Source organism: Tachysurus vachellii, chromosome 6 (genome assembly GCF_030014155.1).
Source record: "Tachysurus vachellii isolate PV-2020 chromosome 6, HZAU_Pvac_v1, whole genome shotgun sequence".
Lineage (NCBI taxonomy): Eukaryota > Metazoa > Chordata > Actinopteri > Siluriformes > Bagridae > Tachysurus > Tachysurus vachellii.
Genome location: NC_083465.1, coordinates 21,921,353 through 21,933,300, shown reverse-complemented (window position 1 = coordinate 21,933,300; position 11,948 = coordinate 21,921,353). Strand labels below are relative to the sequence as shown.

At 38.9% G+C, this 11,948-nt stretch overlaps 1 protein-coding gene across 1 annotated transcript in view; it reads left to right on the top strand.

Moving 5' to 3' along the window:
* Nucleotides 1–11,088, top strand: part of cog2 (component of oligomeric golgi complex 2) — a 13,127-nt gene extending 2,039 nt beyond the window's left edge. Inside the window, exons 2-18 of the mRNA XM_060872905.1 lie at nucleotides 242–403; nucleotides 1,215–1,280; nucleotides 1,406–1,486; nucleotides 1,598–1,701; nucleotides 1,926–2,034; nucleotides 2,754–2,933; nucleotides 3,115–3,239; nucleotides 4,535–4,661; nucleotides 5,636–5,775; nucleotides 6,541–6,602; nucleotides 6,907–7,058; nucleotides 7,170–7,352; nucleotides 7,611–7,683; nucleotides 7,777–7,919; nucleotides 8,291–8,430; nucleotides 8,525–8,705; nucleotides 10,346–11,088. Of these exons, the coding sequence (XP_060728888.1) occupies nucleotides 242–403; nucleotides 1,215–1,280; nucleotides 1,406–1,486; nucleotides 1,598–1,701; nucleotides 1,926–2,034; nucleotides 2,754–2,933; nucleotides 3,115–3,239; nucleotides 4,535–4,661; nucleotides 5,636–5,775; nucleotides 6,541–6,602; nucleotides 6,907–7,058; nucleotides 7,170–7,352; nucleotides 7,611–7,683; nucleotides 7,777–7,919; nucleotides 8,291–8,430; nucleotides 8,525–8,705; nucleotides 10,346–10,453 (2,136 nt within the window). The 3' untranslated portion in view covers nucleotides 10,454–11,088. The remainder of the gene's footprint in view (nucleotides 1–241; nucleotides 404–1,214; nucleotides 1,281–1,405; nucleotides 1,487–1,597; nucleotides 1,702–1,925; nucleotides 2,035–2,753; nucleotides 2,934–3,114; nucleotides 3,240–4,534; nucleotides 4,662–5,635; nucleotides 5,776–6,540; nucleotides 6,603–6,906; nucleotides 7,059–7,169; nucleotides 7,353–7,610; nucleotides 7,684–7,776; nucleotides 7,920–8,290; nucleotides 8,431–8,524; nucleotides 8,706–10,345) is intronic.
* The last annotated feature ends 860 nt before the right edge of the window (nucleotides 11,089–11,948 follow it).

Sequence of the window (11,948 nt, the reverse complement as noted above, 5' to 3'; positions counted from 1 at the left end):
CCAAAAACCTCATTGACCAAAATGATCATTTGTGTACCTGTTGTTGTGTTTGTTCTAAGCAACACAATACACAACATTTCTAAGAGAGTGCTAATTTTAGGTGTTCATCAGATTCTGGATATGAGCCATACAGTCGCACACTATTGCTTGGGTGCATTTAATGTTACTTATCAGAAGAATTTTATATTCATAAGCATGTGAGGGGATTTTCAGTGTATCTTGTATCTCTGTGAATTTTCAGGATGATTTTGATGTGGATAAATTCGTGGCAGACTGCCGAAAGCGTGTCCAGCTGGAGGAGATGCGCCAGGACCTGGAGCACTATTACAGACTCCTCAAAACAGCCATGGTGGAGCTGATCAATAAAGATTATGCTGATTTTGTCAACTTGTCCACAAATCTTGTAAGTTTTATCTCCTGTCTTTTTTATATCTCAACTTTAATCAGAATCAGAATCAGGTTTATTGGCCAAGTGTGTTGACACACACAAGGTTCCAGCTGTTTGTGACTCTCAAAAGTACAGACATAAATAACACTATACTATACAAACTATACAAAATAATGCAGACGATGAGATACAATATAGACAGAATGAGTATTAAATATGAGTATAGAATATGAACGATCAGTTATGTACATAAAGTGTGGGAGTGCAAATAAAAATATTGTGCAATATTATGCTTTTTGTACAATATATAGCAGCAGTAGTGTGTGTAATATATACAGATGATTTGATTTAATGTCAATAAGGTAATTTAACACCTAGTACAGCCACAAAAAAAAGTTTTTGCATCATCATTAGAAGACATCTGGGAGTCAGGAGTTTGTTATGCTGCTCTGTGATGGAGCCTGAGTGGCTCTTCAGAAAGATTCACTGTCTGGCTTCACATGTCTCCGGAAACACCTGCTAGATTTCATACAGTTCCTCACTGATTGCCCTTGTGTAATATTCAGAGGTAGCAAGTAGACAGCTTCTGGCAAATGACTAAAATGTGAGAAAATGGGGAAAAATTTCCTCCAAAATTTACACCAGTCATCAGTAAACACTGAAATGAAATGAAAAAATGATTCAAATTTGTTGAATGTATCTGTAGAGCTGCCAGACCTCCAAGAACCAAATGAGCTTATTTATAATGTTAATAAGCCCAGCTTTTCTGCATCAGTGTGTATTCTATCTGTATTACGTGTGGAGTTAATGCTCATCCTGTGTTCAGGTGGGAATGGATAAAGCTCTCAACCAGCTTTCTGTCCCTCTCGGCCAGCTGCGAGAAGAAGTGATGGTAAATGGTTTCAACACCATGGTTTTGCATTATTTGATGTTGTCTTCTGCAACAGGGATGTTACATTTCATTGCTTTAAGTTTAAAAGGTTATGTCTCACTTTTGCATTTCCCTGGCTTGTACAGAGTCTGAGGTCGTCAGTCAGTGACGTTATCCAAGCCATAGACACACAGTTGACCAAGCAAGATGACATTCAAAAGAAAAAGGTGTGGTTCTAATTTGGTTAATTAACCCATTGATTAAACCAAACATGTCTTTTCTGGAAAGTGCAACTTGAAATGTGTAGAATGTATCTTAATTTCTGGACTTTTCATTAGGTTTGTGTATTAAGACTTATGCAAGTGGTTCGATCGGTGGAGAAGATTGAGAAAATCTTACACTCGCAAAATGCCCAAGACACCACTTCTCTTGAAGCAAGCAGGTAAATTTGACTGTTTGTGCTCCTCAATCAGTAAATGCTTCAGAAGCCTTGTGAGAATAACAATCTGAAATTAAGATGTTAATATCAGGCTCTGTTTAGCCATATTCTGTAAATTAAGTGGCTGAATAAAGGAAAATAGCACTAAACTACATCAGCTCCTAGTCAGTGTTTTCTGTGCGCATAAATACATCAGACTTTTTTGTTTTGTTTTGTTTTATATGCAGTCCTCTTTTAGCGGGTCAGATTCTTGAGCGGATCGCCACTGAGTTCAACCACCTGCAGTTCCATGCTGTCCAGAGCAAAGGCATGCCCCTGCTGGATAAAGTGCGCCCGGTGAGCTCAGCTTTCACATGCCTTACCCAGGCCAGCACCAGCACTTAAATAGTTAGTAGTAAAGAGGAAAAGATGCTTCCATTACCACAGTGAATTAAATTTTCCTATAACAGGACAGCTTATCATGGTTTATTTTTTATACCTCAGCAATTTGAAAGTTACTACTTAAAAATAAAAGAAAAAACAGAATATATTAAAGCATATAGAACCATAGGACTCCTCTTGATATCCAGGAGGTTGCGAGTTCTAAAGCCAAAGCTGGCATTCTCTCTCTCTCTCTCTCTCTCTGTCTCTCCTGTCAATCACAGTGACTATTCAATCATGGGCATCTGTGAGCTTGTGGATGCAGAAGTGGGCAGATAGGAAGACATGCATCCAAACTCTTCTGGTGGTGGAATGAACTTTCACTAGATTTCCTGGCTTTCTATATATACGATGACTAAAGCCCTACCGCTTACTGAAATACTTGGACTAGCACTTGAATACAAAAAAAAAATGTTGTCTTTGTTCTTTTCTTGCTGTATTTCTTCCCACCAGAGTTGATGGTATTCTTAGTTTGTGTCCTAGTAAACCAGTATTAGTGTATTCATTGACAGAGACATCAAAAGCTCTTTTGTATGTTGCTGTGAATGAGAGCATCTGCCAAATGCCCTAAACGTAAATAGTGCCCGTGTTTGCACTTATTAGTGATTGTGAGTGGACTGTGTTGTGTGTTTCAGAGGATCGCTGGTATCACGGCCATGCTGCAACAGTCTCTGGAGGGTCTGCTGATTCAGGGCTTACAAACATCAAACGTGGCCATGGTGCGTCACTGCCTGCGCACATACGCTACCATCGACAAGACCAAAGACGCAGAGACACTGGTGGGACAAGTCTTAGTCAAGCCATACATGGAAGAGGTATATTTCATTTATTTAGCTTGCTCTATACTTATGCACTACTAACAAATATGGCCTAGTGGATTACACCAGATTAGATGTAAGGTATTACGATATTATTAATGCATGCTCCCTTGTACGTTCTTTTCTACACATCTTATGGCATTGTGCAGGTTGAATTACCATGTTGTTTATGTCACAGGTCATAACTGAGCAGTTTATGAAGTCCAGCCCTAACGGCCTTCAAACCATGTACTCAAAGGTTCTGGAGTTTGTGCCTCATCATTGCCGTTTGCTCCGGGAGGTCACAGGAGGGACCGTTTCTAGGTACGATGTATTTCACTGTTTATTATTAGACATGCTCGGGCTATTTTTGGCAGGCTTTTAAATCCCTGAGTTACTTTAGAAGAAGAGCAAATCAGCACATAAAAAACTCATGATGACGCAGCAAAATCCTGCCATAATGCAGATCCAGACTTTTATGTTTCAGTTTTGTTTTTTTGACATCATCAGGGTCATCAAATTACCATTTCTTTACTTGTAGCTCCAGTTAAACTAACCTCCAGAGCCTTGCCTCAGAGCTTTTTTGAGGCTTTTATTTGGCAAAATTAAACAAATTTAAAACACAATTTAAAAAAGAAAACATGCGGGAATTTGCATGTTTTTTACATTGACATTATTTACTGTCCCTGTAAGTTATCTTCTGAGTCTGTTTTCTCTCAAGGTTTCTTCCTCATTTCTTCTCAGGGAGTTTTTCCTTGCCACCGTCACCTCCGGCTTGCTCATTAGGATAGATGTTTGAGATAAATAGTAACAAAATTGTTCTGTTTCTTTACTCATGTAAAGCAGCTTTGAGACAGTTTGAATTGTTAAAAGTGCAATACAAATAAATTGAATTTTTAATTTTTTTTTTCTTCAAATCGGACGATTTTGCCGATGCTCTTGTTTGAAATCCAGTATTTCTACAAATTTTTGGGTTTCATCTCAATAAGTTGAAAGAAAGGAGCACCAGCTCTCACTTTCTCTCTCCCTGTGTGCGCCTGTGTGTGTGTCAGAAAATGATGAAAAATGTTTTTTGAACCACATTTCTATTTTCTGTCTATAACATCCTCCAGTGATTTTAATAAAACTAAAAGAATTATGTAATTACCACCAAAACAAGGTAGAAATGTCATTATGTTTTTCTAACCATACCTAAGCTTTCTGTTTGAGATCATGGAGATAGTTAAACAAACCTGGCTGTAAAACGAGTAAATTGTTCTTTTATTATATTATATATATTTATTATATTTTAATTATATAAATATATATTTTTAGGTGAAACAAGGTGAACGTTCTGCTTCCTTCACAAAGGAAATTGTTGGTTACGTGTGGTAAAGAAATGGGCTTAATATAGACATAGTTAACATTTTGTCTCCATGAGAACGTCTCTTCTGTGTAACCAGACTTTAAGGTACTGATACTTAGATGTGTGATACGTGCAAAAGAGCTCTATATGGTAGGAAATTGCAGTTAATCATGTGATTGGTTTTCCCAGGCCACCATGCATATGTTCAGTATTTATTTTTTTTTGTTTATTGTACTCAATAAACACATTAACATTGTTTAATCTTTATGTTTAGTGACAAAGCTGACATTGTTCCTGGATATGACTTCCTTGTCAACTCTGTCTGGCCTGAGACCATTAAAGGTGTTGAAGGCAGAATCCCTTCTCTTTTTAATCCTGGCAATCCAGATGCTTTTTATGAGGTAAAGAATAAAAAGCAAACACACACACTCACTCACACAGGAACAATACTGCATGATTCATTCCAGTTATTCATTTCCAGTCACACTTAGAGCCTAACATGCTGCTGTAAATGTAAGTAGCATCTCTCTGTCTTTTTTATGTGTCAGTAAGGTCAGCTCCTCATAAGTACACAGTACACGTAAGTACACAGTACGCTGAGTGGCTTTTTGTTGTCATGAAGATGTTTAGACGTTGTTTAGATATTTCGTTTCTTCTGAACAATGGGAATTTCCGTTTAATTTGTACACCGTGTGTGGGAATGAGTGTGAAACCACTGATGTAAACATTTGAGGGTGACAAAATAAAAAGGTGTTGTGTTGCAGTTTCAGATGCTGCTGTTCAGAATGTTTGGGTAGTTTTTTCACAGGCTTTTGTACCCATGCTAAATTTAACCACTGCAACTACTGTTTCTATTCACGGCATTTGGCAAATGTTCCTCTATCGTCTATCTCATTTAAACAGCTCAGCAGTTGAGAAGTAAGGGTCTTCCTCAAAGGCCCAGCAGTGGCAGCATGTTGGTCCTGGGATTTGAACTTGGAACCTTCCAATCAGTAACCACTAAGCAACCACTAGACTAAATCTCTAGGTATTTAATTATGAAAATATATTGCTATGGCCTTTAAGTGAAAGCTTCCACCTCCACCAGATGTAACTGAGCTGTTGCCACGGTCTTGTTCCTCGACTCTCAGGTCTTTTCTCTAACTTTTCCATCAGCCTTCTGTGTTTAGAAGATCAGGGTTAATGTCACTGTGTTGCATGTGTGACTCGTACACGCAGCTTTTTTTCCCCACCAGAAAGCGGAACAAACTCATAGTGACATTTCTTCATCATATGAAATAATCCACTCACAAGGACATATTATTGTGAGACATATTCTCATGACCCGAATGACTCTTCTCCCTCACAGACATACCGTTTGTTGTGCTTTTTGCAGAGATACTGCGTTAGCATGGACTTTGTGCGGAAGTTTGAAAGGCAGTGTGGTTCTCAGGCCAGTGTAAAGAGACTCCGAGCACACCCGTCCTATCAGAGCTTCCACAACAAGTGGAACCTCCCAGTGTACTTTCAGCTACGGTGAGTGACACTGAGCAGGTCCCTGATGCCTCAAAGAAGTGCTTACAGACTTATTGGTACATTTTATAATATTTAAGTAAACAACAAATGTAATAAAATGATTTAATTCCAGTAAAACCTTTTGCAACATAATAATAATAATAATAATAATAATAATAATGCTTATAACAATAATGATGATAATAATGATAATAATAATGCTAACGATTATAATAATAATGATGATAATAATGATAATAATAATGCTAACGATTATAATAATAATGATAATTATAAGAATAATAATGATAATAGTAGTAATAATAATAGGTGAAACATCATTCTTTACATATTTATAATATGTTTTTAATTTGTTTTAAAAAAAATTATGATAAATTGATTTTGTGAAATTGAATTGTTAAGCTGAATCATTTTGTGGGAGGAAGATTGTCTGTGCTCTGGGTTATTTATTTTGAGCCTGGGTTGTTTATTTTGAGGCTTATTATAAAGTCCATCCTATTGAACCCTACTGCAGTTAGCTTTCTTAATACCTCTCAAAGGAGACACTTGTTAGCCTTCATGTGCCAGCAGTCATACGATAGGGGAGAGCTGGCTGGTGCCTAGGAATTGAATTAACATCACATATTACCTGACAACTTGAAATCACAACAATACAGAAGCACAACTTACGGCTTTAGTGGGTGCAAAACAACTATTAAGAGTTATTTCAGAAATTTGCAGTTATAGTATTTGTTAAACTTTTGCCCCGAATGTGTTTTTTTTCAGGTACAAGGATATTGCAGGGTATCTGGAAAATGCTACTGTAGATGGATTAAAAGCAGCTCCAGGTTAGTCTTCAAACAGTCATGCTGAGGAAAAAAAATGTTGAATAAACAAAATAAATGTTCTGATGACCCTGAGGAAATCTGCTCAGTTTGGGATGTAAAATAGACTCTTACTGGCACCACATCAGATATTTTATGGGTTTGTGGGTTTGTTGGTGTGTACTGACATATCCACAGGAAAATTCTGGTTTTAACTTTGGAGTTTAAGTTTGGGGACAAATCACATGTAGACATGGCATTAATTAGCTTGTCTGTGCGTGTCTCTGTGTCTGCGTGTCTCTGTCTGTGTGTCTGTGTTTGTGTGTAGCGGGTAGCCACTACCGGCTGCAGGTGACTGAGGTATTATGGAGCTGTGTATGCAGGTGTTGGGCCGAGCGTGTCTACCTTCCCCCTCTCGCCCATCGGTTCTGGAAGCTAACACTACAGCTCCTCTCCCGTTATGCTACCTTTCTCACTGAGGTACCACAGATAAAGCAATCAGTCAGAGCAGACATCTCTTCTTTACAGCAGTTGTTAAATTAAAGCTTTACCAGAAGTCATATGCTCTCTTGTCTCTCTGCATTTCTCTAGGTCTTAACTAAAACCTCGCCTTCAGACACCACCAAAGAAGTCACAAGGCCGCTTCCGAGCTCTGCTTCTTCCACGTCGAGTCGTACTTCTCAGGACGCAGACAGTGAGAGCGGTGGTCCTACACTCCTGTCCACCAAACAGCTTGTATTTATTGCTGCTGATGTGGATCAGTTACAGGAACAGGTACCAACACTGTACAGAGCAGTGGCTATGGTGATAAATTGACATTGGATCCTTCTGTGGCAGTTTGTTTTAAAATTTGAGTACAGTGATCACTGTGTGTGTATTAGTTTTACTGTAGTAAGTTAAAATATGTATCCAGCTAGCTTGCCTTAATGTCACTAGACCTTCAGAAAAGATTAAAACCTTCCCAGAATGTACAGGGTGAAAATTGAACACGCTTTGTATTTTATAAGTCTTTTTGTCTTATTATGCGTTCAGATTCCCAACATCTCTAATATGGTGATGGAAAGATTACAGGAAATTGGGTTCCAAAACCTTGCGCTTGTATCAGGTCAGTGTTGCATGTCTAGATTTGATATCAAATAACAAAGGTGCTCATGTGGAGTGATTCCTTATACTCTCTCCCTCTCCCCCCCCTTCTCAGATGCATTGGACGACTCTAAAGCGGCTTTATCCAGATGCATCCCAACACTGAACAGCAGAATGACTCAAAATCTGACAGAGAGGAGCTTCCGCTTCCTGAAAAACGCATCAGAAGTTCCCCGACTTTACAGAAGGACCAATAAGGTGTGCTGTTGTGAACAGAGCACAGTATTGACTAGTACAGGATTTCCCAACTCCAGATGGAGGAGATCAGCACAGTTTGGTGATTGTGCTTAGAGATGCATGATTCGGTTGGTAGGTTGTGGTAGAGCTGGAAATTCACCACTGCACTCCAGGATCAGAGATGGGGAACCACAGTATAAATTCCATAAATGAATGATTATGAGATGCAAAGACAGCATTCAGATCTGCTAGTTGCCAGTGACTTGATTCTTGCTTATAATTTGTCACATGTTAGCAAAATGTGTCTCAGTAAAATGTTTTTCTATATTAACATTTTTAGTTTTCAATAACATGCCCTCAATTCTTTTATGTTTTTTGCCCATCTCTAACAGGAAGTGCCCACCAGAGCCTCAGCTTACATGGACAATGCTCTACAACCGCTACATCAGCTGCTCACTGATTCTACAGGTGTGGTGAAGACCTCCATCATCCAGGAGTGGCTCCGTGTTGCGCTTTCAGACTGCACTCACAGGTAGTGCTTAAATCTATTCTTCTCCAAGTTGTTTCATAATGCATCATGACACAGTATATCAATAACAAACCGTAAACTCTCAATATTTTCTCAGATACTTTGAGACCATCTCTGATGTGCTGAGCTCTGTGCGAAAGATGGAGGAGAGTCTAAAGCGGCTGAAACAGGCTAGAAAAACTGCCACCCCCAGCACAGCAGGAGCAAACATCGGACCCTCTGATGACAGTAAGATCCGCCTGCAGTTGGCTCTGGATGTGGAGCACCTCGGAGAGCAGGTACAGCTCAAAATACAACACATACTAGGGATGTAAAGAAGATTTGTATGTATTTAAAGGGTAACAGTTGATACAAATCGAGGTAACATCATAAAGTGTTTTTGTAGGTAGATCAGTGAGGCGATTTGTCTGTAACATTGATTGGTGTACATTTGCTTCAAAATCTGCGGTGCACGATCTCTGAAAGCCAATGTTGACATTTGAAATCACCTAAACAAACACGCCCTTAACCCAAATGGGTCTCAACCCTGTTTTGATACACTGTAGCTCCGCCCCACACATACATATGCAACTATTATGGCGGAACTTGCTGGGGAAGCAGCCGAGGGGATATTTTTATCAGTAAATGAACTCAATGAGTAATACTATGGTAATACAAATGTGTTTTTGTAGTACTGTGTGTTATACCGTGAAAGGTTTAGCTCCGTTTCACGCGGAAGACGACGTTCAACACCTAGAACCCGAGGCAGAGGTAACGGCAGGTATCCGCCATGTCAACGTTTCAATCGCTTTCGGATAATGTCAGACATGCGCACTGAACACTCTCTCCGCCACATATTGACAAGACACGCCCCTTTCTGCTCATTGGCTACACGGTTGTTTTGTTAGTCGGCCCGACTCAGTTTTCTGAAGCATTTTTGAAACATCGTGCACCCCACCTTTAACTTGTGTAAACTATCATGTGATCAGTTTATCTGTTCGCTACCAAAAATGTCCAGGTAGATCTGAGCGGAAGAAATTCAATGAAAAGAAAAAAAGTCAATGCACTTTTTGTATTTGTATTGTGTTTTGTATGGACAGAGAGGTATATTTGAGGATGTGCTCAGAATCACCGTTATAATATTTCTTTCAGTATGTAGGCTATCACAGAAAGAGAGAGAAATTGGTATTCTTGTTCGGGCAGAGATAGATTATTTATTTATTTATTCATTCATTTTAAACTTTTCTTGTCAGTAATAAAATAATTTTGGCCATTGAGTGTCAGCTCCCATGGACACGATTTGGGACACTGATAAGGATCTTGGCTCACTACACAGTAGGACACTCCTGACTCAGCTTCCAAAGACATGACTAAGGTCTTGCATGGTAAAGCATCACTACTGGCAATTATCAACAACAACCACCATTATCTTAGCCATCGTTTTTTACATTGTTTAAAGTGGGTTATAAAAGTTCAAGGTATTTCAAGCATGATCACAGGCTAGCTAGTGGTTTTAAAAAAAGAAATCTTATAAAATAAATTTTTATATAGAACATAAAGTAAATGTAAAGAAAGCATTACTGAAATGGTCACCGCAACGATGACAAGCTACTTACAGATGTAGATGAAAGCTGAGAGGCTTTAGGAAACATGACATCAGTTCCAGTTAGGGAACATGGTGTCCATTGATGCTTCCTGGTTTTAGTGGTGAATTGTGGGACTTTTTTAAGGGAGTGAACGTTCCAGTGGACAGTGGACGGATTCTGCGATTTAAACTTGCCAACTCCTTGATCAGTGCCCTGATTGTTGAACTAAGCAGCTGTCATGATGAAGGACTTATGAAATAACTTATTTTAAATTTCATTTTTATCATTCAGGCTGATGAAACCAAAGGTGCACATAATTTCAGAATCTATCACGTTCACGTTTCCTTTAACAGATTCAGAAGATGGGCCTCCAGCCGAGCGACATCACCTTGTTCTCCGCTCTGCTGGACCTGGTGCGGGAGGCACGGAATCTCGCCACAGCAGAGCAGGCTGGCTCTTAGGACTCATCCTTCAGGTTGACAGGAAGTTCTTTATCTACAGCGCTTCAGCAGGCAGGTGCTCACAGAGCTTACGGAGGAAAACAAAAAGACTTTCCGAATGATTTACAGCCATGTCGCAGTGCAGTTATAAGGTGAAAGTCGCAAATCTTTGAGCTGTGAGCTTTGCCTGTGATGAAGAAGCACACAACAAGAATGTTTTCCATGTGGACAGGTGTTATTTATTTTTAAACTTTATTGGATATTTTAGAATGATAAATGTTAAATCACATTGGTCAAGGGGATTATTAATGATATGCAATGTAAATTCTGTGTGTACTAGAAAGGGACTACAATGCCATTATGTCTTATATCCTGTCCTTCACAGATACATAAACAATTGATCTGACAGATGAATATTATGTCATAAGCTTAAGCACTGTGTCAGATTTCGTTTCATATATTTTCTGACACAGTGCCTATTCTGAGGCAAGTTGCCAAGCTGAAACTCAGTGCTCAGTGACCCTGACAGGATGCTTTTTACATTTTGCACATCTGTCAACATTCTGTTATTATTCATATGTTCTACTGAACAAAGCTGAGACTACTGTAACTTTTCATATCATCATATCATTGATAATAAAAGGCTTGGCAAGTTATCGCTCGTGTTTTTGCTTGTATTATAGATTTCTATGATACTTAAAAGGCTGATTTATACTTCTTGTTGATGAACGAGGTCAGAGGATAATGGACCTGGTGCTGTTTCAACTGGCAGGAAGGCAAGGTAGCACAGTTAACACTGCATCATATCCATGGTGAGCAGAAAAGCATCTTGGACTGCATACGAGTTGGACAGTAATAAACTGGATCAAAAAAATGTGATTTTTTTTTTTTATAATCTTGACCGATGCTGACTGTAGCCTCAGATTCCTTTTTTTTTGGCTGACAGGATGTGGTCCTCCACCTCAAAATTTGATATGCTGTGGATTCTAAAATGCTTTCCTACTCAGCATGGTTGTAGTAAAGTGTTGTAATTTGAATTACCATAGCCTTCCTGTAAACTCTAACCAGTCTAACAATTACTGGATTTTTTTCAAAACTATTTTAACCAACTTGTGTCTATGATGACCTGTTCTTAGTTCACAGGAAATGCCCAGTATGAACCAAGTAAGATCAAAAGATAAAAATGTGAGGTTTTGTGCATGCTGTTCTGCTCACTGCAGTTGTAAAGAGGGATTGTTTGAGTTATTATATTCTTCCAGACGGGTACAAGCGATTCATCTGTTCATTTCACCGTACTCAGTCATTGCAGCCATTGTGTGTGAAAATCCCAGGACATCAGCAGTTTCTGAAATACTCAAACCAGCCTGTCTTAACAACAGTCATGCAGCGCTTAACAGTCATGATTTGTATCTGCATGATTTCGATGCATTGTGCGTCTGCTACATGATTGTCATACATGATATTATATAGCTGCAGGAATCTGCAGGTATACAGACATTTTTATTTAGGAATAGTG